This window comes from Callithrix jacchus, chromosome 12 (assembly GCF_049354715.1).
Source record: "Callithrix jacchus isolate 240 chromosome 12, calJac240_pri, whole genome shotgun sequence".
Lineage (NCBI taxonomy): Eukaryota > Metazoa > Chordata > Mammalia > Primates > Cebidae > Callithrix > Callithrix jacchus.
Window position 1 is genome coordinate 119,388,772 of NC_133513.1, and position 23,729 is coordinate 119,412,500.

At 44.7% G+C, this 23,729-nt stretch overlaps 1 protein-coding gene across 2 annotated transcripts in view; it reads right to left on the bottom strand.

The window, feature by feature from the left end:
- The window catches only part of ADAM12 (ADAM metallopeptidase domain 12), a 377,960-nt gene that overhangs the window by 54,986 nt on the left and 299,245 nt on the right, over positions 1-23,729 (bottom strand). For both annotated transcript variants that reach the window (XM_008978894.5, XM_054243454.2), the window contains 2 exons: positions 5,531-5,708; positions 792-881 (listed from right to left, as the gene is read on the bottom strand). In XM_008978894.5, coding sequence (XP_008977142.1) covers positions 792-881; positions 5,531-5,708 — 268 coding nt within the window. The remainder of the gene's footprint in view (positions 1-791; positions 882-5,530; positions 5,709-23,729) is intronic.

Sequence of the window (23,729 nt, forward strand, 5' to 3'; positions counted from 1 at the left end):
TAACATTTCCCATAAGTTAATCGGCATCAGGAAGGGGATGAAGGATATTTTAAAGCCAAACATTCAATGTTGTAGTGCACTTCTAAATCACCGCGCTCACATGTGGCAGCTAAGAGGGAGTTTCCTGAAAGCAGAATGTCAGGATCAACTGCTCAATTAAAAAGAAATAAAACTCTACCCTTGGAAATGTTGAATCAAAAGTTCAGGCTTCTATTCTGTCAGATATCAGCTCTGAATAAGGAGACAATGGAACCGCCAAAAGAAACGCAGTCCTGGCCAGTAGCGATGGCGAGAGTATAAAACTGCCATTCTTGGCTGGGCTGGGTCAGCGGCACCTTCTTTTGGGAGGATACTAAGATTGAGTTGTTTATACAAAGCGTCTGGGACAACCCAGCAGGCAGACCTTCACGGGATCAAGAAGATGACCTGGGGAAGCCTGAGGGACGGCAGGTGGGGACTTGTTCTTGCCTTGCTCTTCTTGTCAGCATAGTAGGACCACACACACTTGCCTCTGACAGCACACAGGGAACATTGAAAGTTGAACTAGGGCTTTTCGGTCTCATGAGTTTTCAGCCCCTAAGTAAACACAGGTGACTGGCAAAGCGTGCATTTCGCCTGAAGATTGGAAGACAGTGAGAGATGGGAAGCACCAACTGGCCTGAGAAGGAGGGATGGTGAGTGCTGCGGTGAATGCTGGGAACCTTCCAGCCACACTGCTCACCCTGCATCAGATCTGAACCACCTGAACCTGTTGGCGACCTGGGGGTCAAGCTGCAGCTCCGATGACTTACCTGGCAGTCTTCACAACAAAGCCCATGTGCGCACACAGAGTCCGGCTTCAGGGTACAGGTGGTGGCATTGCAGCAGCGATTCATACATTCCTGGAGAGGGGAATGGGGTTTGTTTGACAGGGTCTTATGGGGGTCACCACTGGCTGAATGCAAACATTACACCTCAAATGGCTGCAAAAGGGAAGAAAGACCAAGAGGGCCCAGCTCCAGAACTGCGCACCCGCCTCCTGATTATTTCCCTCTAAAAGGAAACCAAAGCTTCTGCTGTTTATCAACCAACTAGTCTACAAGTCCCTGGAAAAAGCGTGCAGCTGCCCTCATGAAGGGTAAAGGAGTTGTGACAGGGGCTGGCCAGTTGGGGACGTCACTCTGGTCAGCAGTACACTGGGGCTCTGTAGAGGGGTCTCCAGGTGGACCTCATTGCAATGGACTGCCTCAGGATCCCTGAAGGACTTGGAAATTACTTAATCAAAAATATACATAGATGCATACAATCTGTACTCTTCAGAAATGAACCTTTTGATCTAGAGAGTGCTGGCAGGAAATGAAGTCAAACCAAAGGTTTCAACCACAGTTCCCTGCGACCCCACCAGGGTCGTGGATGACACCCTGGTGCAGCCCAGGTAAGTTGTCACGTCTGACAATTCCATCACTCGGAAAATCAGAAATGGACATTGCAACAACCAAGGAAGGAGGTGGATGGGCTGGGCCCCTTGATTTGCAAGGGATTTAAATGGATAGATCAAGCATTAGAGGCATCGTCCTCTCTGAAACGAAAGTGAGAAAAGAATTAACTCCTTTATAATGCTGTGCTTAACAAGTACCCATTTTTCCATTTTTTTCCTAGCAAAAACAAACAAGAGATTGACATTTTTTGCTTAGTTCTGAGCAGAAGGCCTGCACACATTTATCGAGTGAAGTCCTTGTACTTTAGGACATTCGAGTAACGTAGAGTTTACACATTTTAGAAGAAATGTAATTATCATAAGATGGAACAGTTCATAGATCTTTAATACTGGGTAATCTATCAATGTTCTTTTATTTTATCCAGTATATGATATGATCTGAAAAATTTATATACTATTGGCTGGGGTGAAGCATATCATATACAAGTTGAATAATATAATACTTTACTCCTGAAAACCATCTTTCTTGAATGGATTTATCATGAGTTTTATAAATGTAATTAATAAAATGTTGTCAATAATCCACAAGATTGATGGCGAACCTAGACGCTGAAACTATATCCTGTGTAAAACTCTGTGAATTATGCTCCTGTTTGGTGTTCCATTTGCTTCTATTATACATACGTCCAAAGTTATGAAATGTTAAATCTGCTTGAGGATTGTATAAACATCCAAAGTGGGTAATATATACAATAAGATAAAACTGTCAACCGAAGTCATAGCTGTAACTTTTATGACACTAAGGGTTTCCAACCTGTGGACTTACAATTCTAAAAGAGTTTAGGAACTTTTGTTTTTTTAGTGGAGTCCATTAATTGCATTTTAAAATCAGTGCCGTCAAATACACACCAACGCTATCCTGTTCCTTATAGTCTAAATGGCTCTATGAATGACACATTTACCAAATTACGGGTTTTCTTGAAATTCCATGTTAAATCAGCCATCCTAAATCTGGGTCCTAAAATTCCTTAAGAAATATCTTCCCCCCTCTCTCAAATCACCCAGTAATATAAGAAGCAGCTCAAATGGAAATGCAGCCAAGCCAAATGGCTTTGACTTCAAAGGGGATGATAATGTGAGAACAATAACTAAGTTTAAAGATATCCGTGGGCTTCTGGCACCCTACTGACTTTAAACAAGGAGATAAGGTGGCTTCCCCAATCCTGTCAGCTCAAAGAATCAGTGAAGTGTCAGGATTTCCTTATGTTGATATGAAGCCAGTGCCCTGTCCGAGAAGGCTTCAGCAATCAACCTGCCTTTAAACCACCAGGATCTATTTCTTCTGCAGTACCATATTTCTCAGAAGAGACACATTCTTCATCTGCTGCTACATTTCTTATTTTAGTCCTGAATAGAGAAGTCCAACAGAGCCAATGAATACCAAGTCTCCAAAGAAGAAAGAAAAATGAAACCATTAGAGAATTCTCTGCAAAGACCTAATTGTCATTCTCAGGCTGTAGGTAGCAGACACAGATTCTTAATCACAATGAACTGGGAGGAGACTGGAAGGCATCTTCTTGAAAATAACAGAGGTTGTTTCTGGGAGCAAGGGAGAAGCTGGGTTCTGTTGGGTGTCGCAGAAGTTTTTTGGATCCTGTTCACTCCTTCCCTGATGTGGTAACAGACTGGGTCCCTCTGTGGACCAGGGAATGCCCAGATAGACCTGATGCAAGGGCATGCAGAATAATTCCAGGGCCTGAGCCCTGGGGAGGGAGATAAAGAACCTAGGTTAACAAGTCTTTTTGCCTAAAATTCTTAGGCAAGGCAGTTTGGAAACTGTAAATGGATTCCAAATGCAATTTGAGTTTGAACCTTGAAACTATTATTTTCAAATAACAACTATTTGAAACTATTATTTTTTGAAAAGCAAAAAATAAAAAAAAAAGCAAACCTAAAAAGTGAGGCAAAAGGCTCACCTGTGACTTTGAAAGAACTTTAGATGAGGAGGATGAGAGTTCTCTTCAAATATCAAGAAGTTATGCTATAAAATAAGGACCCTAATCACAGAAATACAAAGTTGGGAACAGCGTGTGAGCAGAATTTGGCTCTGTTCAAGGAAGGAATTTGTAATAATCAAAGCTACCCTATAACGCAACATGCCACCTAGAGAGACAGCACCCTGCCAAGCAGCATGACTCCTTCATGGAGAGAAGAGAGAGGATCAGGACATGAGTGGCGGGCACATTTTAGGCACTCGAGCATTTGCTGACGTGATGGTGGTGGGGTGGATAATGATGGGGGTGGGCTTGGTAGCAGTGACGCTGGTAATGATGGGGATACCGGTGTGGCCGTGGTGGTAGCAGTAGCTGTGGAGATGGCAGTGGTGACAACAGTAGGGTGACGGTGAGGGTGGTAGTGATAAGGGTGATGATGCTGGGGGGAGGAGGTGGGGGTGGCGATCATGGAGATGGTAATGTTTGCCATGGTGCTCGTGACTGTGGCTGTGATGTGGCTGCTGCTGGTGGCATGTGGAGCAAATGACTGCTAACAAAATCATTCCAAACCCCAGAGTTCACGGCTTCTTGAAGAGCTGTCAAATTTACTTAGATTAACAAACAATTATAAGAAGTTCAAATCAAAGACAAACCATTTTAAGCCAATAGGGCCTCTCCTGAGAAATATGAGTAATTTAAACTAATTCATTTTTTCCTTGAAGTAATTAACAAGGCCTACAAGGAATTTTCCCTTTGCATACCCCAACCCACGATGGTTTTAAGTTTTCCTCTGTTAATCTTACAAAGGGTTTCTGTAGCACTGTACTTAGGACTTGCTCCTACACAGCAACCACTCCCTGCTCGTTGTGAGCAAAATTAAACACCCCGGCAGACAATGTCAGTATCATGGTTAAGTTCTGAGTTTGCCAAGGGCATAAAAACATTAGAAGAAGCCACTTCTACTTCACATCCCCACTTATTCCCACCCAATATTACATACTTCCAACATTCTTGCAGAAACTGTCAGACCAAGCTCATTCCTTCTGGTATGCAAAATCTCAGAGACTTGAAGATGGAGGTATGACGAACATTCTGTTTGCCAGTTGTTTATTTGATGAACACAGGAATATACCGGGTTCTCCAGAGTCTCAGCATGATTTCTCCTCCACCCTAACTTCCCTCTTTCAGAGCAGCCCTTGGAGATGCTCTCCTAAGCCCTCATTAAGTCCATCTGTGAATTAGCTAAGCCTGCCTTGAACTTGTCGACCATTCCAGCTTGCATAAACTCTCGGGGAGGGAATCCCACATGTAGACTGCCTGCTGTGCAACGGCTTACTTTAATATATTCTAAACACAACCTCCTCCAAACTTCGAGGGGGCACCTGTTTTACTAGGAGGTCTCAAGCTGTCTTGAGATTACTCAGAGATTAAAAAGTGGCTTTTATAATTTTTATGCTGATTATCTTGGGCCCTATTAAAACAAGGATATTTCGTGATACTGGCTGGAAAACAGGGTTAAATAAGCCCTGTGCTAGATAAAAATGTTCCCTGCCTTCAACTTATTGCTTCTGAAAGCTACAAGCATGAGAGGCAGAACGCCTCGAGTTGTGCAGACAGAGGCGTTTGTGGCAGTGAGGCAGAATTTCAACTAGACGGGAAGCTCTTGGTGAAAAGGGAATGCTCCTTCTTCAGATTCCCCCCTGGCAGCTCATCTCACAAAGAGAAAGAAATGATGATGCTTATTAGCTATTTGAAGCTAGAATTCCAGGGCTTGCTTCTCTGTCAAACTCAAAGCTGGATGCTTTTTTATTGTTATTGTCCTCATCTTGCTGAGAATGTGTATCCTTTGATAGAGAGGATCATTCATCTATTTAAACCAAGCGATCATTTATTCCACGCAATACTTAAAATTCAAGAAAGCCACCCTAGCTCATGGGGCTTGTTCGGGCGGCCACATAGGACTCTTTCTTCCTGAGTTCCAGTACTTTCATCTGCCTGTACACTTCCTCCACGTTCTCTCTTCTTTGTCTAGGCAAAGATACAAGGTTTCTTTGCGTCCTCGATCTGCCAACTGAGATTAGGGTATCCTACGGTCTAGGAGGGGGAGTCTGGTTCTTACCTCTGGCTCTCCACAGTCACACTCCTCTCCTTCTTCCACAAATCCGTTCCCACACTTCCGGCCCGCGAAAGACTGCTTGACTTCCGGCAGGTTGAAGAGGCACATCCCCATTCCCTTCTCCAGGCTGGTCTCCAAGTCTTTCTTGCTGCAGCTGCTGAACACCATGGGAAATGGATACCTGAGAAAGGAGAGCCCAGAACAGTAAGTCACAGGGCATGGAAAGGCTCTGCCTGCCCTTCTTGTGCCCAGAAGGCACCCGCTGGGCACATCGGCCCAGGTGTTCACTGGTGATCTCAACGAACGAAGGCTCAGATATGCAGTATAAAGTGTGGCACATTCAGTTTCGTCCTGACATTCATTCCGATACAGTGCCAATGCCAACGAGAAGAAGAGCTTTATCATAAACGAAATGATCCTTTGATGGCTTTCAAATCAACAAGTCAGGCAGAACCTTGTTTATTAATTAAAGACATTATTAATACTTCTGGGTGAAATGATGCAATGAAAAGTGAATTCTTAGCGACGGTAGCTTGTAATACAAACACATACCAATGTCTTTATCGGAAAGTGCAAAGAAGGAAAAAGTACAATTGACGGCGTTTATTGATTCCACGGTTCCAAGGACACAGGGTTCCACCATAGGGCATGGCCTGCTGATATTGGCATTCAGGTCTATAAAGGTCAAATCAGTCTTCCCTCAGCACGGCTGTAAGGGAATGGAGGTGGTCCAGAAATGCAGGTCTTGCCCTTGCCTCTCAATTCTGGGGCAACAAAGGGGCGTGGCAGGGTCAGCCAACTCTCCAGCAAAGTTATGCTTCCCTTCTGCGCTCTAGAAGGGCTTCCCAGCACCCGTGCACCTGGGTGGGCTGTATGACTAACTGTTGGCACTGGAACGTGAGCCAAAGTGATGTAGGTCACTTTTGGCTGCTAGTATTGAAATGAGTATTCCTTCTTCACACCCTTCCTTTCCCCATCTGCCAGCTGAGATTAGGGTAGCCCACGGTTTTAGGAGATGGAAGAGTCAGACGTGGCATCTGGTACCAGCTCACTGTAGGGAGGAAAGCCACCTGCAGCCTAGAGCCTCACAGCATCATACAGAAGGAAAACACGCTTCTAATATGGTAACCCACTGAGCATTTGGGGTTTGACTCCCAAAGCAGAGCAGCCAGTGTTATCCAACATACACAGAGTGCCTCACTTTTTACAAATGCATTTTCCCATGGCTTGAGGCAGCAAAGATTATTAAGGAACAAGCATGCCAGAAACCCAGAAAGTTTTATTACTTAGAGAGGGAGCAGGGCCTGCTGTCCAGGAAACCCAAGCACCCTCTCCCGATGGAGACGTTTATAAGGATGACATTAGAACTGGATCTCAACCAATTGGCCAAACCAGCACAAGCTGCTACGGTTCCCTGATGATGGTAGACCAGCTGCCACTTAATGACTGAGCTTGGCAAACTTCTGAGATAATGATTTCTAGGATCAACTGATAACACTGCACCATCCTCTCCGAGTGATTTCCCCTTTTCTCCCCATGTACCTGAGACACGTCGTTAGCCGCATATATTTTTTTATGACCAGCTACTTGATTATTTCTTGAGACTGCATCTGACTCTGCCACCCAGGCTGGAGTGCAGTGGCTCACTGCAACCTCCATCTCTCAGATTCAAGTGATTCTCCTCCCTCAGCCTCCAGATTAGCTGGGATTACAGGCACCCACCACCACGCCCAGCTCATTTTTGTATTTTTAGTAGAGATGGGGTTTCACCGCGTTGGCCAGGCTGCTCTCAAACTCCTGAGCTCAGGTGATCTGCCTGCCTTGGCCTTCCAAAGAGCTGGGATTTCAGGCACGAGCCACTATGCCTGGCCCTTGAGGTTTATTTAACTTTTATTGTAGGTTCAGGGGTACATGTGCAGATGTGTTATGTAGGTAGACTGTGCGCTAATGGGGTTTGGTGCACAGATTATTTAATCACTACAGCAATAAGCATAGTTCTCCACAGGGCGTTTCTCCATCCTCTCCTTCCCCAGTGTCTGCTCTTCCCCTCTCTGTGTCCATATGTACTCAACGTTTAGCTCCCACTTATAGATGAGAACATGCGGCATTTGGTTTTCTGTTCCTGCATTAGTTTTCCCTCCAAGTGGTTTCTATCACCTCAGGCTAGTAACTCCGGAGTATATTAATAATTCTATTCTACAAATCAATTAATAAACGCATGTGCTGCTGTATGCATGCAAAGGCAACATACCAGGCCTTACTCAGGGAGCTGTGGCAAGGTTCCTTTCGAAATCTTTGTAACTTCCTTTGGCAGACAGATGGGTTATTCCTGGTATCAAAATGACACTGTCCAGGTCCAAACAATGATCCACAAGAAAAATGATAATGTCTTTTCAATTTAGAAGAGTATTATGTGGAAGTAATTGGTACCATACACAGAGAGTTAAGAAAACTTCTCTTTGCAAAAATAAATTAAAAATAAATAATAAATATGGGGGTACAGATGGCAACTTCTGTATTTGAGAGTTTTCCTAGGACATTCATGTCTCTAGACCTGATCAGGAGACGAAACATCGTTCTCACTCAATGGTACACAGCTTAGTTCTGTGACAGACCATTATCAGTTCATTCTAGAAGGGGACTGATTTCTAGAAAATATTAAGGTTAATTAGGAAAGACCCTAGGATAAATGGTAAGTCTCAGGAAGGGTTTATAGCAAGAATCACAGCAGCTAAGAAAAGCTTAGACAAGACTAGTATGAATTGCCCTGCTTCCCAAGGGAGCAGAGAATGTCCACAGATCCCAGGGATTGGAGCGCTGAGACCAGCTCCATTCACTAAGCTCAGACAAGCCTTGACTCTCTCATTCCTTTCAAAGTAACAAACACAAAAACATTGGGTTTTTGGGGGTTTGCCATCCAAAAAGGATAAATGAGAGCAGTTTAAGTCCAGGATTTAAACTTCAGAGTGTGTAGGAGAGGAGAACAGAACAGATCATCTCTGGCGAAGACCATCATTGTATTTTTGTGTCTGCACCGCATGTTGTCAGATGGTGTAGTGATGTATGTAATAATACATTTCTACTCCCCTTAGTTTTTCCTCATTCTGCTGAAGGAAAACCCCCAAGTGTTAAAAAAAATTCTCTCTCATTTAGAATCATGCATAAATAGTCCCACCCAAATCACGGGTTTTCAACCTTGCTCTGAGGAACAACACCCTGACATAAAATCCTCAGGGATGCCTCTGTTTTAACAAGAAAGTAGCAATGTCCTCAGATGTGAAATGAAGTCTTGGTGAATTTACCAATACTGAGCAGACCCTTTCTCAGGGTTCCTTTCCGCATAGCCTGATCTCACCGACGTGCCTCCTGCCTACCAGGTCAGGACAATTCAAGCTTCCAGCAACTGCTGACCACGGGTCACAACTCCAGCCATGAGCAGGTGTGAGCAGCTTCTCTTCCCATCAACTAGGGGTTTTTCTGACTTGCTCAGGGTGACCCAGCAAGGTCACTGGGGAGTCCAGCCACCCTTCTGCAAACATTCCTGCCATTTCCCTGGACTGAGCCAGCCAGTATCACTACCATTTCTTCTATGTAATGAAGAAAAAAAATACCTCATTTATTGTTTAAGAACTCACTTTTGGGGCCGGGCGTGGTGGCTCAAGCCTGTAATCCCAGCACTTTGGGAGGCCGAGGCAGGTGGATCACGAGGTAAAGAGATCGAGACCATCCTGGTCAACATGGTGAAACCCGTCTCTACCAAAAATACAAAAAATTAGCTGGGCATGGTGGCGCGTGCCTGTAATCCCAGCTACTCGGGAGGCTGAGGCAGGAGAATGGCCTGAACCCAAGAGGCGGAGGTTGCAGTGAGCTGAGATCACGCCATTGCACTCCAGCCTGGGTAACGAGAGCGAAACTCTGTCTCCAAAAAAAAAAAAAGAACTCACTTTTGATGACAAATGGTGATGACTGAGGAGCATTTTCTGCCTGTAGGATATTGTTACTCGCCACATTCTTGGAGGCAGGTGACTATTTACTCTGATAGGATATTTATGAACCTAATTTGGGCATTTAGAGGAAGTCAGGCTTTAGAGGAAGAAAACCAAAACAACCTATCACACATCACTCCATTATTTCCCAAGTGTTTATTCAATACCTACTAGGTGCCAGGCACTGCTACAGGCTTTGGGGATTCGGGAATGAAGAAAACATAAAAAATCTCAGCCCTCATTGAGCTTACGTTCAGTGGGACCCACAGGTAATAGGCAAGCTAAGGAAAATGAATGAATAAGAAAGAGTAGAATTAAGGAGAAAAAAATAAAAGAGCAAGGGAAGGGGATGTGTACCGAACTCTTAGGGCTGGTGGACCTCACCGGGAACACGGTCATTTGAGCTCCTCACACAAAGGGAAGAAGGTGTGAGTGCACCTGGGGAAAGGGCTGGCATAAGTGTGTGTAGATGGGCAGGACCCGCCTGGAGGAACTTACTCAACAGTGGGAAACAGGCTTTTCTTGCAGACACACACCCAGAGAGGCAACCCCTTTTCGACTTGGCATCATTCTCGGTAGGTCAAGGTCATGCTGATGGTGAGAACATGCCATGGAGCCGCCACATAGAGGGAGTTTGCCTCTGTATGGGGCGGGCCCTGGTAATGATTGAAGGTATTTTTATTTGTTTTAAATAATTTCAACTTTTTAAATTATTTTTAAAGGGATAAAGGGGTCTATGTGCAAATGTGTTGCACGGGTATACTGACTGCATGACACTGGGGTCTGGGGTCCTGTCACCCAGGTAGTGACCATAGTGAGTGGTTTTTCAGCCCTTGCTCCCTCCCGTCCTCCCCCATCTAATAGGCCCCAGTGTCTGTTGTTCTCGTCTTTATATCTATGTGTATTCAATGTTTTGTTCCCACTTACAGGTGAGAACACATGGTATTTGATTTGCCATTTTTGCATTAATTTGCTTTGGATAATGGGCTCCAGCTCCATCCATGTTGCTGCAAAGGACATAATTTCATTCTTTTGAAGGCTGTGTAGTATTCTATGGTGTATGTATATACTGTTTTCTTTATCCAATCTACTGTTGAAGGGCACTTAAGTGGATTCCATGTCTCTGCTGTTGTGAGTGGTGCTATAATGAAGGTATGAGGGCCTATGTCTTTTGGATAGAATGGATTATTTTCTTTTGGATATATATGCAGCAGTGGGATGGCTGAGTCGAATGGAGTTCTGTTTCAAGTTCTTCAAGAAACTGCCAAACTGCTTTCCACAGTGGCTGAACTAGTTTGCATTCCCACCAACAGTGTGTAAGCATTCCCTTTTCTCCACAGCCTTGCCAGCATCTGCTATTTTTTGACTTTTTAATAATCGCGATGCTGACTGGTGTGAGATTGTATCTCACTGTGGTTTTGATTTGCATTTCTCTGATGATTAGTGATGCTGAACCTTTTCTTTCATATGGCCACTTACATGTCTTCTTTTGAGAAGTGTCTGTTTATGTTCTTTGCCCATTTTAAAATTGAACTATTTGTTTTTTGCTTGTTGATTTAAGTTCCCAGTAGATTCTGGATGTTAGACCTTTGTCAGATGTACAGTTTGTGAATATTTTCTCCCATTTTGTAGGCTATCTATTTACTCTGCTGATAATTTCTTTGGCTGTGCAGAAGCTCTTTAATTAGGTCCCACTTGTCAATTTTTGTTTATGTTGCAATTGCTTTTGGGGACTTAGCCATAAATTATTTGCCAAAGCTGAAATAAGAGGCATCTAGATAGGAAAAAAAGAAGTCAAATTTCTCTCTTTGCTGAGAATATAATTCTATACATAGAAAATGCTAAAAATTCTGCCAAAAGGCTCCTGGAACAGATAAATAAATTCAGTAAAGTTTCAGCATGCAAAATCGATGTACAAAAATCAGCAGCTTTTCTCTACACCAATAATGTTCTAGCTGAGAACAAAATCAAGAACGCAACTCCATTTACAATAGCCACACACAAAAATGAAATACCTAGGAATTTATCTAGCCAAGAGGAAAGTTCTCCACAAGGAAAACTGCAAAACACTGCTGAAAGAAATCAGAGATGACACAAATAAATAAAAAAAATTCCATGCTCATGGATTGGAAGAATATTGTCAAGATGTCCATATTTTCCAAGGCACTTTACAGATTCAGTGTTATCTCTATCAAAATACCAATGTCATTTTTCACAGAATTAGAAAAAGCTATTCTAAAATTCATATGGAACCAAAAAGGAGCCTGAATAGCCAAAGCAATCTTAGGCAAAAAGAACAAAGCTGGAGGTATCACATTATCTGACTTTAAACTATACTACAAGGCTACAGTAACCAAAACAGCATGGTAGTTGTACAAAAACAGACACACAGACCAATGGAACAGAATAGAGACTCCATAAATAAACCCAGACACCTACAACCAGCTAATATTTGACAAAATCAGTAAAAATAAGCAATGGGGAAAGCAAAATCAGTAAAAATAAGCAATGGGGAAATTTATTATTATTCAATAATAAATGGTGCCTGGATAACTAGCTAGCCATATGCAGAAGACTGAAACTGAACCCTTACCTCTCACCATTTACAAAAATTAACTCAAGATGGATTAAATATTTAAAGGTGTTTTTCATAGGAACTCCAAACTCTTATTCCGCCTGCCTTTCTTTCTTTTTTTTTTTTTTTAACGCAGGCAAAGGTCTACTCCTCACCTCCCTTTGTCTGCTCCAAGATAGTCTAATTTGATCAGAGCACACAACTAAGTACTGAAAACTTACAGCAAACCCAATGGCTCCCCTATACACAAAACTTAATAATATAAAATTACTTGAAATCTCAAGAGATAAAGGAAAATTGCCAATAGCAAATATAGATTGCTTTAATGGTAGCACCATCCTAATCCACACATATTTGAATACCTTCTACATCCTAAGTAGCCACTAGTTACCTAGTGCCTAGAACACAGCAGGGGCCAATGCCTAATGGCTCAAGGAGTCAAAGGGCAGTGAGTTGGTTTGCGTAAAAGATGTGCCAATGGACAACAAGCAAGGCAAGGAATCCACTCTCCAAGGTCTCAGGAATCATGGGCAGAATCTGTTAGTGCGATTGTTGATAAGACTGCTATTGCTCTACTTAGCCATGTGGGAAAGAGGATTCTGGCAAGATGCTCAGCAAGACCAGGAGCATCACCTGCTCCCCAGGTGCCGACTCTGCCTACACACTTCTGATGATGGCAGAATCCAACTTTGGCAAAGTCACAACTCTCTCATTTATTCACTCACTTATGAAGCAATAGTTTTCAAGTGTCCATTACATTCAAAGCTCTGAAGAGGATCCCAATTCCATCATGACCCGAGCCTGACTCCACGATCCCCTTGCCAAGCTCCTTCCTTAAGGGATGTGCCCACTCTCCCATTTCATTTCCTCTCTAGCCACTCTCCAAGGCCCATATGATCCCACTCCTCCAGAAATGGTCCTTGAGATCCCAAATCCTCAGACACACATCCTTTATTCCACATAAATGGAGTCTGAGTGAAACTGCAGTCCAAGGCTGTGGTGTAAGTTCTCCCCTTCCTGTATCAGCATATTCCGGCCAAAACATTATAAATTCCCAAGACTAGTAATTGGGTTAAAATACATACTTTTTTTGGCATAACTATTTACAGATACCTTTAGCTTTAAGCTATGTGATATGGTGGTACTTTCTCATGGCAATATTTTTCTTTTATACTTTTTTTTGAATTAAAAATTTTAGAACAATCCAATGAAACAGGTATTATCTCCATTTGCAAACGAGTGAAGGGATTTTAGAGTTTTCAGTTAGAGGATGGCAGAACTAGACTTGACCAACTCTTATGGTTGCATGTTCAGTTATTAAAAACCATTTTCTTTATTACCAATGCCAGTTCAACACTTCCGTGAGCGCTGAAACACAGGTGACTGATTTACCCTGAGTGCAGCGATTTAAACACAGGGGGCAAATCCTGCTGTGATCCCACATATGCCTGGACCAGAGGTTCTCAAAGTGTGCTCCCAGGACAAGGAGCACTGGGAACTTTCTAGAAATGCACATTCTCAGGCCCCACCCAGACCTACTAAGTCAGAAAAGCTCAGGGTAGGGGCCCAGCAACCTGTATTTTAATAAGCTCTGCAGCCAATTTTCTAAGTTGATGTAGAATTTATACAACATAAAATGTATCCCTTAAGTCACTTCACAGTATGTAATACAATGTTTTTTTCCAGCATATTCACAGTATTGTGTAACCATCACTACTATCTAACTTTAGAACTTTTCCCCTACCCCTAACCAACCCCACACCCATTAAGCCATCACTCCTCATTCTCCCTTCCCCAAGCCCCTGCCAACCACCAACCTGCTTTCTGCCTCTACAGATTCGCCTGTGCTGTTCATCTCACGTAAGCTGAATCCTACACATGTGGCCTTTTGTGTTTGGCTCCTTTCCCTTAGAATAGTGTTCTCAAGGTTCATCCACATGGTAGCTTGTGGCTGGATGATAGTCCATTGTACCTATTTGTGTCATAACAATACAAAATACAGTCTAGACTCACCATGGGCCACCTGTCATAGCCTAAAAAATAATTCTGTTTTGCTCTCTGGTTCCGTTTTCCAAGAAAAACCCAACGTATAGCATTTTGAAAACCTGATCTGATTTTAGGCATGTGCTAAAAATCCCGTGAGTATCTATCATATAAACCAAATTCATACCAGAAGTGAATTTTCAAATATCTGGAAGTGTTATGGTAAGTTGATCCTCATACTGTAAGGTACAGGAAAGGTTCGGGTGTTGTCAACAGAGTGACGTTTCCCTTTTACTTGCTTCAAAATCCAGAGTATGGAAACTGCGCCTCCTTTGTGCTTCTATTTTTCTTTCTTATTTAATAGCTTTATTCCCTGGAGCACCCATGAAAAGAACACTGACTTGGGCCAGGTGGTTGCTCGTGACATGAATGATCTCACACAGCCCATCGTCCGTGGTTAAAAAGACAAGCCTCAGTTTCTTCCGTAGCTTTTGGCAAGCTCATCACAATGGGCTTTTTAATATGTCTAATAAATTATCCCAAATGCGCCAGGACAGCAGCTAATTGAAGTGACATACAGCAGTGATAGACTGGTGCAAAGCAATAAAGCTGGAGAATCGCTCAGGAAAGAAGCCCTTTAGCACGATACTTCCCCTTGGCATGAGAATGCTTTAGAATGGTTATACCTGGGGCCCAGGAAAAAAAAGGGCTGCTTTCAGCTCAAAGCCAGAGACTATCTCCGAAGCCATGGCAGGGTGACTGTGGCCCCTGCGAGGATCCAGGATGTGACCTCCTTCGTTAGCCCTGCTTTCCTTTTTCTCTAATATTTATCTAGCAGGGACACTTGGGGAACGTTTACCGTATTGAATGCAAGGTGAAAAGCACAAAGAGGATGAAGCAGACAGCTGGGCGATTTTGGGAAAAAACACCACTTTTAAAAAGAGGAATGCCACTCACAGCTCCCCACCATAAAGGCAGTCACGGCTTCATATTTTAGCCACCACAAAGCTGCCAAGTAAAACATTATTAGGGGCTACTTTTACTTTAAAAAATCTGCAGTCAGAAGGCTTTTTTCTTGTAGGAGTCTATTGTGTGTCTCACGGCTATATTCTTGGGGGCGAATCACACTAGGCCCATTTATCAACCTTGACAGTAGAAGTCGGGAGTTATCTGCCTTGCAAAAGCTCTCTGGGTATGATTCTGAGACAACTGCTTTTCTTGCTGGAAATTAGGCATCTAGAGAAAGCAGCTATAATCAGGCTAGATTTGGGCGGGGCTGGGGGACCTGCAGGTCACGGTCGCGCTGCTTCCTGTGACTCTGCAGCCTCATTAATAAACACACACTAAGTAAGTACCCCAGCTCCCAGCTCAGGGGCTGACATCTATCCGAGTGCTGATGGCAGGAAAGGAGTGGAAGTGACCGAGGAAGAAGGATGGAACAGCCAGGCAGCGGCGGAGACCAGCTTGGAGCTGACACAACCGTGACAGGAAAGGCCAACGGTGCAGGGAACCAGGGACAGGAAGACATCCAGATTTCTCTGACTGGAAAAAAACAAAAACTAAAGCAAAAACAAACAAAGAAAACCTCACATCGCCCACAGCTGATAAATGATGAGAGGGTAACGGGCTAACTGGTTTTGGAAGACACATTGCCCACATTCTGCTTCTCACTGGTTGCTTTTTGCAGACCAAAATGGAGTTTTGTTTTCTTTCTCACAGCAGACGCCACAGATTCAGCAGACCCGGGAGGCTCTCCTTCACCTGGGCGTGTGGTGAGGAGGAGCTGGACAAGCCGTAAAATCGGAAGCCTGTGTCTGAGCGCGCCATCCATCCACACCTCACTCAGCCTCTGTTTTCACACCTATAAGATAGGGGTAACAACTCCCTCATTGCACTGAACGGCAGGATGAACGAGCTTCAAACAAAAATATGCAAGTCTGGTTAACTTCCAAGCACTGTGAAATGCTGGCTCCCGGTACTGACGGGCAAAAGAAGGGTTTTTCTCCCATTCAGAGTTTCCACTTCAGCCATTTCAAATTGCTGATTGCTAATCCCCCTGTAAATGATAGTGCTTAAAGACATTTCCAGTATGGTGTACAATGTATTACTTGTAGCCAAAATAGAGCACACTTTACACTGTAAAACCACAAATTATAAGTAAATTGAGAGCAGGATGATTCAGGAGGCGAAGGCATGAGCAAACGAAGATCATCGCTCCGTTTAATACACACATGGTGTCAAAGAAGCAAAAGAGTCTGTTCCATTCTGGAAGGGCCAGTTTTTCCTTAGCCGGACGAGAGCATGCAGTTAGGAACACAACCGACCCACAAAGCAACCCGCAAACGAAACAAACGCACGCCACTGAGACGGCTGTTACCTGCTATGCGGCTGCGGTGGTTTCCAGTTCCCGAAAGCGTTTTCTGGCCCTTTTCCTAAAGCTCATGTCACGTGGGCTCACTCCACATTTTCCTCTGTCCATTTCCTGACCACAGCCAAGGCCAGGCACCGAGCTCAGAGTGAGAAATGGCCGCAAATCGTGAGATCCATTCTCCGGAGAAGACAATCTAATGACTCATCTTTTTTTTCAAATTTAATTATGTGTTTGATACAGAGTCTCACTCTGTGGCCCAGGCTGGAGTGCAATGGCGCAATCTCGGCTCACTGTAACCTCTGCCTCCCAGGTTCAAGCAACTCTCCTGCCTCAGCCTCCTGTGTAGCTGGGTTTACAGGTGCCCACCACCATGCCCGGCTAATGGTTTGTATTTTTAGTAGAAACGAGGTTTCCCCATGGCCAGGATAGTCTCAAACTTCTGACTTCAGGTGATCCATCCACCTCGGCCTCCCGAAACGCTTGGATTCCAGGCATGAGCCACCATGCTGGCCACATCTTTTATCATTCATTCCACAACTGGCTTGCTGAGCTTTTTCAAAAACAACTTAGTAATTCTTAGTTCACAGCCAATTCTACTTATTCCTAGTCCCTTGAGGAGCATAAGCCCAACATGAATTCCATCTTCCCTTCTCAGGTGAGAGTGAGGTCTGCTTACAGTACGAGGGGACGTTGCTTGGACAAGTTGCAAACCAAAAATTCTAGGGCCATCTTCAGGAAAGTCTTCAGGTCTTTCTCCAGTTATGCCCAGAAAAAAAAATTCCAAGGCCGGGCGCGGTGGCTCACACCTGTAATCCCAGCGATTTGGGAGGCCGAGGCGGGTGGATCATGAGGTCAAGAGATTGAGACCATCCTGGTCAACATGGTGAAACCCCGTCTCTACTAAAAATACAAAAAATTAGCTGGGCATGGTGGTGCGTGCCTGTAATCCCAGCTACTCGGGAGGCTGAGGCAGGAGAATTGCCTGAACCCAGGAGGCGGAGGTTGCGGTGAGCCGAGATCGCGCCATTGCACTCCAGCCTGGGTAACAAGAGTGAAACTCTGTCTCAAAAAAACAAAGAAAAAAAAATTCCAATCACCATGCACAGAATTTAGGTGCAATCACGTAGCCTGCCTGTAAGGCCAAGGTGGTGGCATCTGTACTCACAGGGACCGGCCTCCTGTTCAGTGCCGTGGCAGGACTACCCTGGATGCAAGGAGGTCATCTCATTTTAGGGGCGTTTTACTGCATCTTACTGGGAGAGAGGCTGGGTAGGAGCCACCATTTGTTGAGTGAACCCCTCCTGGGGACCAGGAGCCTGGCAGACGTTCTCTCACTGGCACCCCTGTGAGCCAATCATGACTCCTATTTTAGATGAGGAAACTGAGTCAGACAGCTTGGTTCCTTGCTGGGATCCTGCAGTTCCAGCATGGAGACTGAAAGCACAGATCTCTGACTGGAAGGCCTGTGTTCTTCCCACTCAACCACACGCTCTTAAGGGCTATCAGCTGCTCCTAGAGCAGCTGCCAGGAGCCGCCCCAGGGCGGGGCCTCAGGCCAGCCTCAGGCATGACCCAGCACAAATGCCTAGGCCAGCAGCACCGGCATCCGCGGGAGAGGCAGCTGCCTGATGGCACAGGGCTCCCTGGAGCCAGAGGCAAGCAGAAGGAATCCCAAGGTCCTATACTTCCTTCCAGGTGCACCTTGGAGCACCTCCCCAAAGGTCTTTGGTGTAACAGAACACGAAGGCCAGGTCTTGGGATTTATCCAGCACACCTGAGGCGAAACCTCGGCCAGATCGTGCACACCTGAGAATGGCTGTGAGCCCGTTCAAATCCTAATGAGATGCAGGCAGGGAAAACAGGCTCATGACTCCTGGAGATGTGATGGGAAAGAGAACAGGGTCTGAGTCAGCCCACTCTCTGCCTGCCCGATGGTGCACAGGGACACAGCATTGAGAACACAGGCTTAGATGATAGAACAGAACTGAGGTTGAAGCTAATGGTGCAATCCATCCTCACGTCCACTCCAGAAACGGAAAATGACTGCCTTATAACTGGATGCTGACCCAGTAGGCCAACCAGATGGACCGCAGAAAGCTAAGAAAACCAACAGGCCAGGAGCAAATGACCAAACATATCTCTAGTAGGACACTTCCACTGTTAATAGCAAACACCTGGGCCCCAGAACACACCCATCCGCAGCACATTATAATTCATGTGAACTTTGACCTCTGCTCCTGAAACCAATTAAAGTGTAAATATGATTTCCCAGAATTTTTAATAAAGACGCCAGCTGAGCTCCGGTCAGTTGAGACAAGTACAAGAGGCTTCTGGATGTTACCAGAAAGCAGACTTTTCACTTCTGAGTTATGATGGCTGCTTCCTCCTGAACCAAATCCTGAAAGGCCAAGAACCCAGGAGCAGAGGACACAGTGTCCACATTAAAAGGGCCTCAGCCCATCAGAGGCAATGTATCAGATGAGCTGCTCGGCTTCATTGCAAGCAATGCCGGCTGACTTTGTGTGGGGGTTTCTGGGGGAACAGACTCTTGTAGACATGGACAGATGCAGTGGTTCATAAGGGACAGTGGACATGTGTGAAATGATGCCACCCTTTCTTCCTATCCCGGTAGACAGATCTACACCGATGACACCAGTTCTTTCTGCTGATTTAGCAAGTCTATAACAGGGTAGAGGCTTCTAATCAATTGTGATAGAAAAAGCAGTCACCATGGATACCTCCAAGCCTGCTACCAGGGCTGAAGTCTGCATGTGCCCTGTTCTTGCCCCATTGAGCAACTGACACTAAAGTTACCACCAGGGCAGTGTGACCCTCAAGAATGGGGAAGAGCTGTCCCTCTCAACCCTCCCATTCCCATGCCTGGGAGCCAAAAGGCTCACAGGTACCCGGTGAAAGGCCAAAGAATGGATCAGGAACCAGAGGCTGCAGGCTGAGATCCAGAATGACCCGGACCACCTGTGGGCCCTCTGGCCTTCCTGAGCCTCAGTTTGCTCACCTGTAAAATGGAGACGATTGTATCCATTCTATTTTCAGGGCTGTGATAATGAAAGGAGATGCCAAAGTTCTTTGTAAACTGGACAGTGGGCCTACAAAGTCTTATGCTCACAACTACTTTTAGATTTGATATTTCTGATCTCTCTCCTCCCACGTTAGCTAAGTTATGCAAAGGCTTTCAGGGGAAGCCCCTGCTGGAAAGACTCTACTTCTGCAGGCAAATTTTTCCCCTCACCCAGGTCTCCGTGGAGAAGGTACAGAAAAACAGTGGACTCTGTCTCCTATTTATCTGGGTTTTCTTGGCTCTATTTTGTTTTTGATTTTATTTTCTTCTATTTATTGTATTGTGTCTATTATTGTAAACTATTGTATATCCATTATAGAATAATGTGGAATAAACAAAAAATGAAAATGAAAATGCTGCAATTGCTAGATTTAGTACAAAAGACAGTAGTCCCAGAGCCTCCTTCCCAGAGGTTTAGCCATTACACAGATGGGGAAGAGAAAGCCTCCCTCTGCACTTAACTAATTGTGCTGTACTCACCATCACTCTCTCCATCCACCCACCCAGCCAACACTGATCCATCTGTCCATTGTACCATCTATCTATCCATTATCCATCCATTTTCCGCCTACCCATTATCTATTCATCCACCTATCCATCTACCTATCATTTATTTATCCATCTATCCATCCTTCCTTCTTTCCATCCATCCTTCATCCATGCATCCATCCATGCATCCATCATTCCACCCCCCATTATCCACTCATCCACTAACCCATCTACCTATCATCTATTTATCTATCCTTCCACCCACCCACCCACTCATGGATCCTTTCAGTCAAGCGGTATTTATTGAGTTCTAGCATTGTCAGGCACTGTTCTAGGTGCTGGGCTTTCAGCAAGAAACAAAACACAAATTCCTGACCTTGTGGAGCTGAAAATGAGTCCTTTAGATATTGTCTGTTGTAGAGATGCCCAGAAATTACCCTTTACTCCACACTGTGGCCTCTGTGCCTGCGGAGAGGAGGAAGTCATGGGCCTAAGTGTGTGGGAGAGGGATTGTGGAATTGGCAGGATTTCAGCTGAAATGTTTTCACACACGCTCTATGACAAATAAAATGCTGGGTTAACGAGCCAGTTACAGGAAAGAATTCTCTGCTGTTGGAACATAAATTAAAGGAGGTTTGCAGAATTAAATGGCTTAAAAATGGGGCCACCTCCCACCTCCCAGAGGTTGTACAGGGACACTGCTCTGTACTGAGGCAGATTTAGTCCTCACATAAAGCTCAGATGTGCTCACAGCCACTTCCATATGTCAAACACACCGGGAAGCCACTTGACTTTATGTCCAGGGGCTTCTACTTAGTTTGGTCTGAAAAAATGCAAATATAATTTGGGTATATTTGGCCAGGTGTGGTGGCTCACGCCTGTAACTTTGGGAGGCCAAGGCAGGTTGATCACTTGAGGCCAGGAGTTTTAGATCAGCCTGGTCAACATGGTAAAACCCCATCTCTACTAAAAATACCAATCATCGGCCAGGTGTGGTGGTGCATGCTTGCAATTCCAGAGAGGCTGAGGCACAAGAATCACTTGAATCCAGGAGGCAGAAGGTGCAGTGAGCCGAGATCAGGCCAATGCACACCAGCCAGAGTGAGGCTCTGTCTCAAAAAATAAAAAATAAAATAAAATAGCATGGGTATAGTCATGCCCATCTCATTAAGTTCAGCTATGGGCCAAGTGCAGTGGCTCACGCCTGTAATCCCAGCACTTTGCGAGGCTGAGGCAAGCAGATAATTTGAGGTCAGGAGTTTGAGACCATTCCAGCCAACATGGTGAAACCCCATCTCTACTAAAATACAAAAATTAGCTGGGCATGGTGGCGTGTACTTGTAATCTCAGCTACTAGGGCAGCTGAGGCAGGAGAATTGCTTGTCCCAGGAGGCGGAGGTTGCAGTGAGCCAATTCTCCTGCCTCCAGCCTAGGTGACAGAGCAAGACTCCATCTCAAAAGAAAAAAAAGCCCATCGATGAAACAGGACACCATGAACGCAATCCTCTAGGGTCAATGTCAGTTTATCTGCATTCATTCCCCGAAATTGGAGAGTCAAGGAGCAGTGGTCACGCAGAATCAGCCTCCGGAGCTTGACCTCTGTTTTGTGTCCAGCTTAGCAGGGGAGGACATTCTACCTCGGGCAGCAGCTTTTAGTATTCTAACGGCATTAATTACAGACAAATTCCTTCATTTTCCAAGGAGTAATGTCTAATTACATGGAGAGGAAACGAGAACAGGCTCTATATGATGTGCCCTTCTTGAACTGTTTTCAAAAATCCCTCCTGCCAGTTGGTTTCTCCTATGATAATGTCAGGGTACAGCTGGCTCCATTACTCTGGCTGATTAATTAAATTGATTCTGACTAGTATTCATCTTACCAGAGTTCCTCATTCTGTAGCTATTCCTTTTTTTTCCCCTCTGGCTGGATAAAGAAGTCCATTTTTTCACCTAACACTTTGAAGAAGGAATTGAAGATTTTCTTAAACTTTTCATTGAGAAAAAAATTATCACTTTCAACTGAAGAGCTGAGATGGGAAAATAATTTCCTCCAATTCCATCTTGGCAAAAATCTGGTACGAGAAATGTATTTTCTACTCTCAAACAACACCCCAAAGTTCGAGGGAGAATTCTAATCACATGCATTGTGTCCTGATTTTCAGGAAAAGCAAGTCTACAAAGCATGGACTTTCCTGCTACATTGAATTTCTGTCACTTCCAAAGCCCCCGGGAGATTTTTTCACTGAAAATTGCAGTTCATTTTATCCTCTCAAAACACCTTTTCAGGCAGAAATCTCTTCCAAGAGAAATCCAGTTTTCCCACAGTCGGAGCTAGGAATTTTCAGGGAGAGGTCTGCCCAGCCTCTATTTAATTCTTCCGAGATCACTTTAGACTAGACTCTATTCCAGGATGTCTTCTCTGCCTACTGCCTTTTCTAACCTTTGCTCCCTGTTTACAATAGATTATTTTTGTCATTTTTTAAAAGATGTGATATGGTCCTATGGTTATGTTTAGATTTTTCTCCTTGTCTTTTAAAGGCACACACTGAAATAACTTCAAGAAGATGCTTGATAACCAGGATTGCATAAGCGGATTGGATGGGGTGCCCTGCAGTGAGGTCCCTGAAGTCCAGGATCCTGCCTCGTGTTTCTGGTCCCCCATCGAATCTGCTCCCCAGGACCTGGCTCACAGAGGGTACGCAGTAGATACAAGTTGAGTAAATGAGTGGCTTTGCTCTGGCTGGTGGCCAGCTGCTCATCTGTTGACCCTATTTCCCATGGTGAGCTTGTCCTGAGTCAGGGACAGGGCTGCTGTCTTCTCTGCTGTCATTAGAGAAGGCTGAGGCTGGGCGTGGTCTCTTATACCTGCATTCCTAGCACTCTGGGAGGCCGAGGCAAGCAGATCACTTGAGGTTAGGAGTTTAAAACCAGCCTGGCCAACATGATGAAACCCCTACTAAAAATACAAAGAAAATTAGCTGGGCAAGGTGGGGCATGCCTGTAATCCCAGCCACTCGGGAGGCTGAGGTGGGAGGATTGCTTGGACCCAGAAGGCAGAGGTTGCAGTGAGCCGAGATCGTGCCATTGCACACTCTAGCCTGGGTGACAGGTAGAGACTCTGTCTCGGAAAAAAAAAAAAAAAAAAAAAAAAAAAAAAGGCTGACCTTGGATGGAGGCCAGCCAGACCTGGGGGCACATCTGGTTGTGTCCCAGGCAGCTGTGTAGCAAGTAGGTGTACTGCAAACGTGTCCCAAATGGAATTAAATGGAATCAGATGAGCCAATCATACGTGCTTGTGGGGGTAGGACGAGAACACATTCTCCTTGAACGTGGTTATTTGATCTGGGTGTAGATTGTAGAAGGTCTGACCTCAGCTTCAAGTGAATGATTTGAGCAGGGGTAACCCTCATTTGCTTATTTTCTCATCCTACATTATCCTCAGTACACAACACACTGCCCCCACTCCCAGTTGGCAGCTGTGGACATGCTCCTCAGTTGAAGTCATTTGCCAGCATGGACCCAGCAAAACCCAAACAAACTCCTGACTTCGGCATCAGTGTGGCAACTGTGGTTCTCTTTCTTTTCAGATGCACACACAGAAAACATGGAAGTGCCCTTTGGTGGCTCTCTGACATAGAATCCTTAGGGGATGCTCGCCACAGGAAAAGGAAAAAGAAATCTCAAACAAAAAGTAACCTTTTACATCAAGTGTACCAGGCT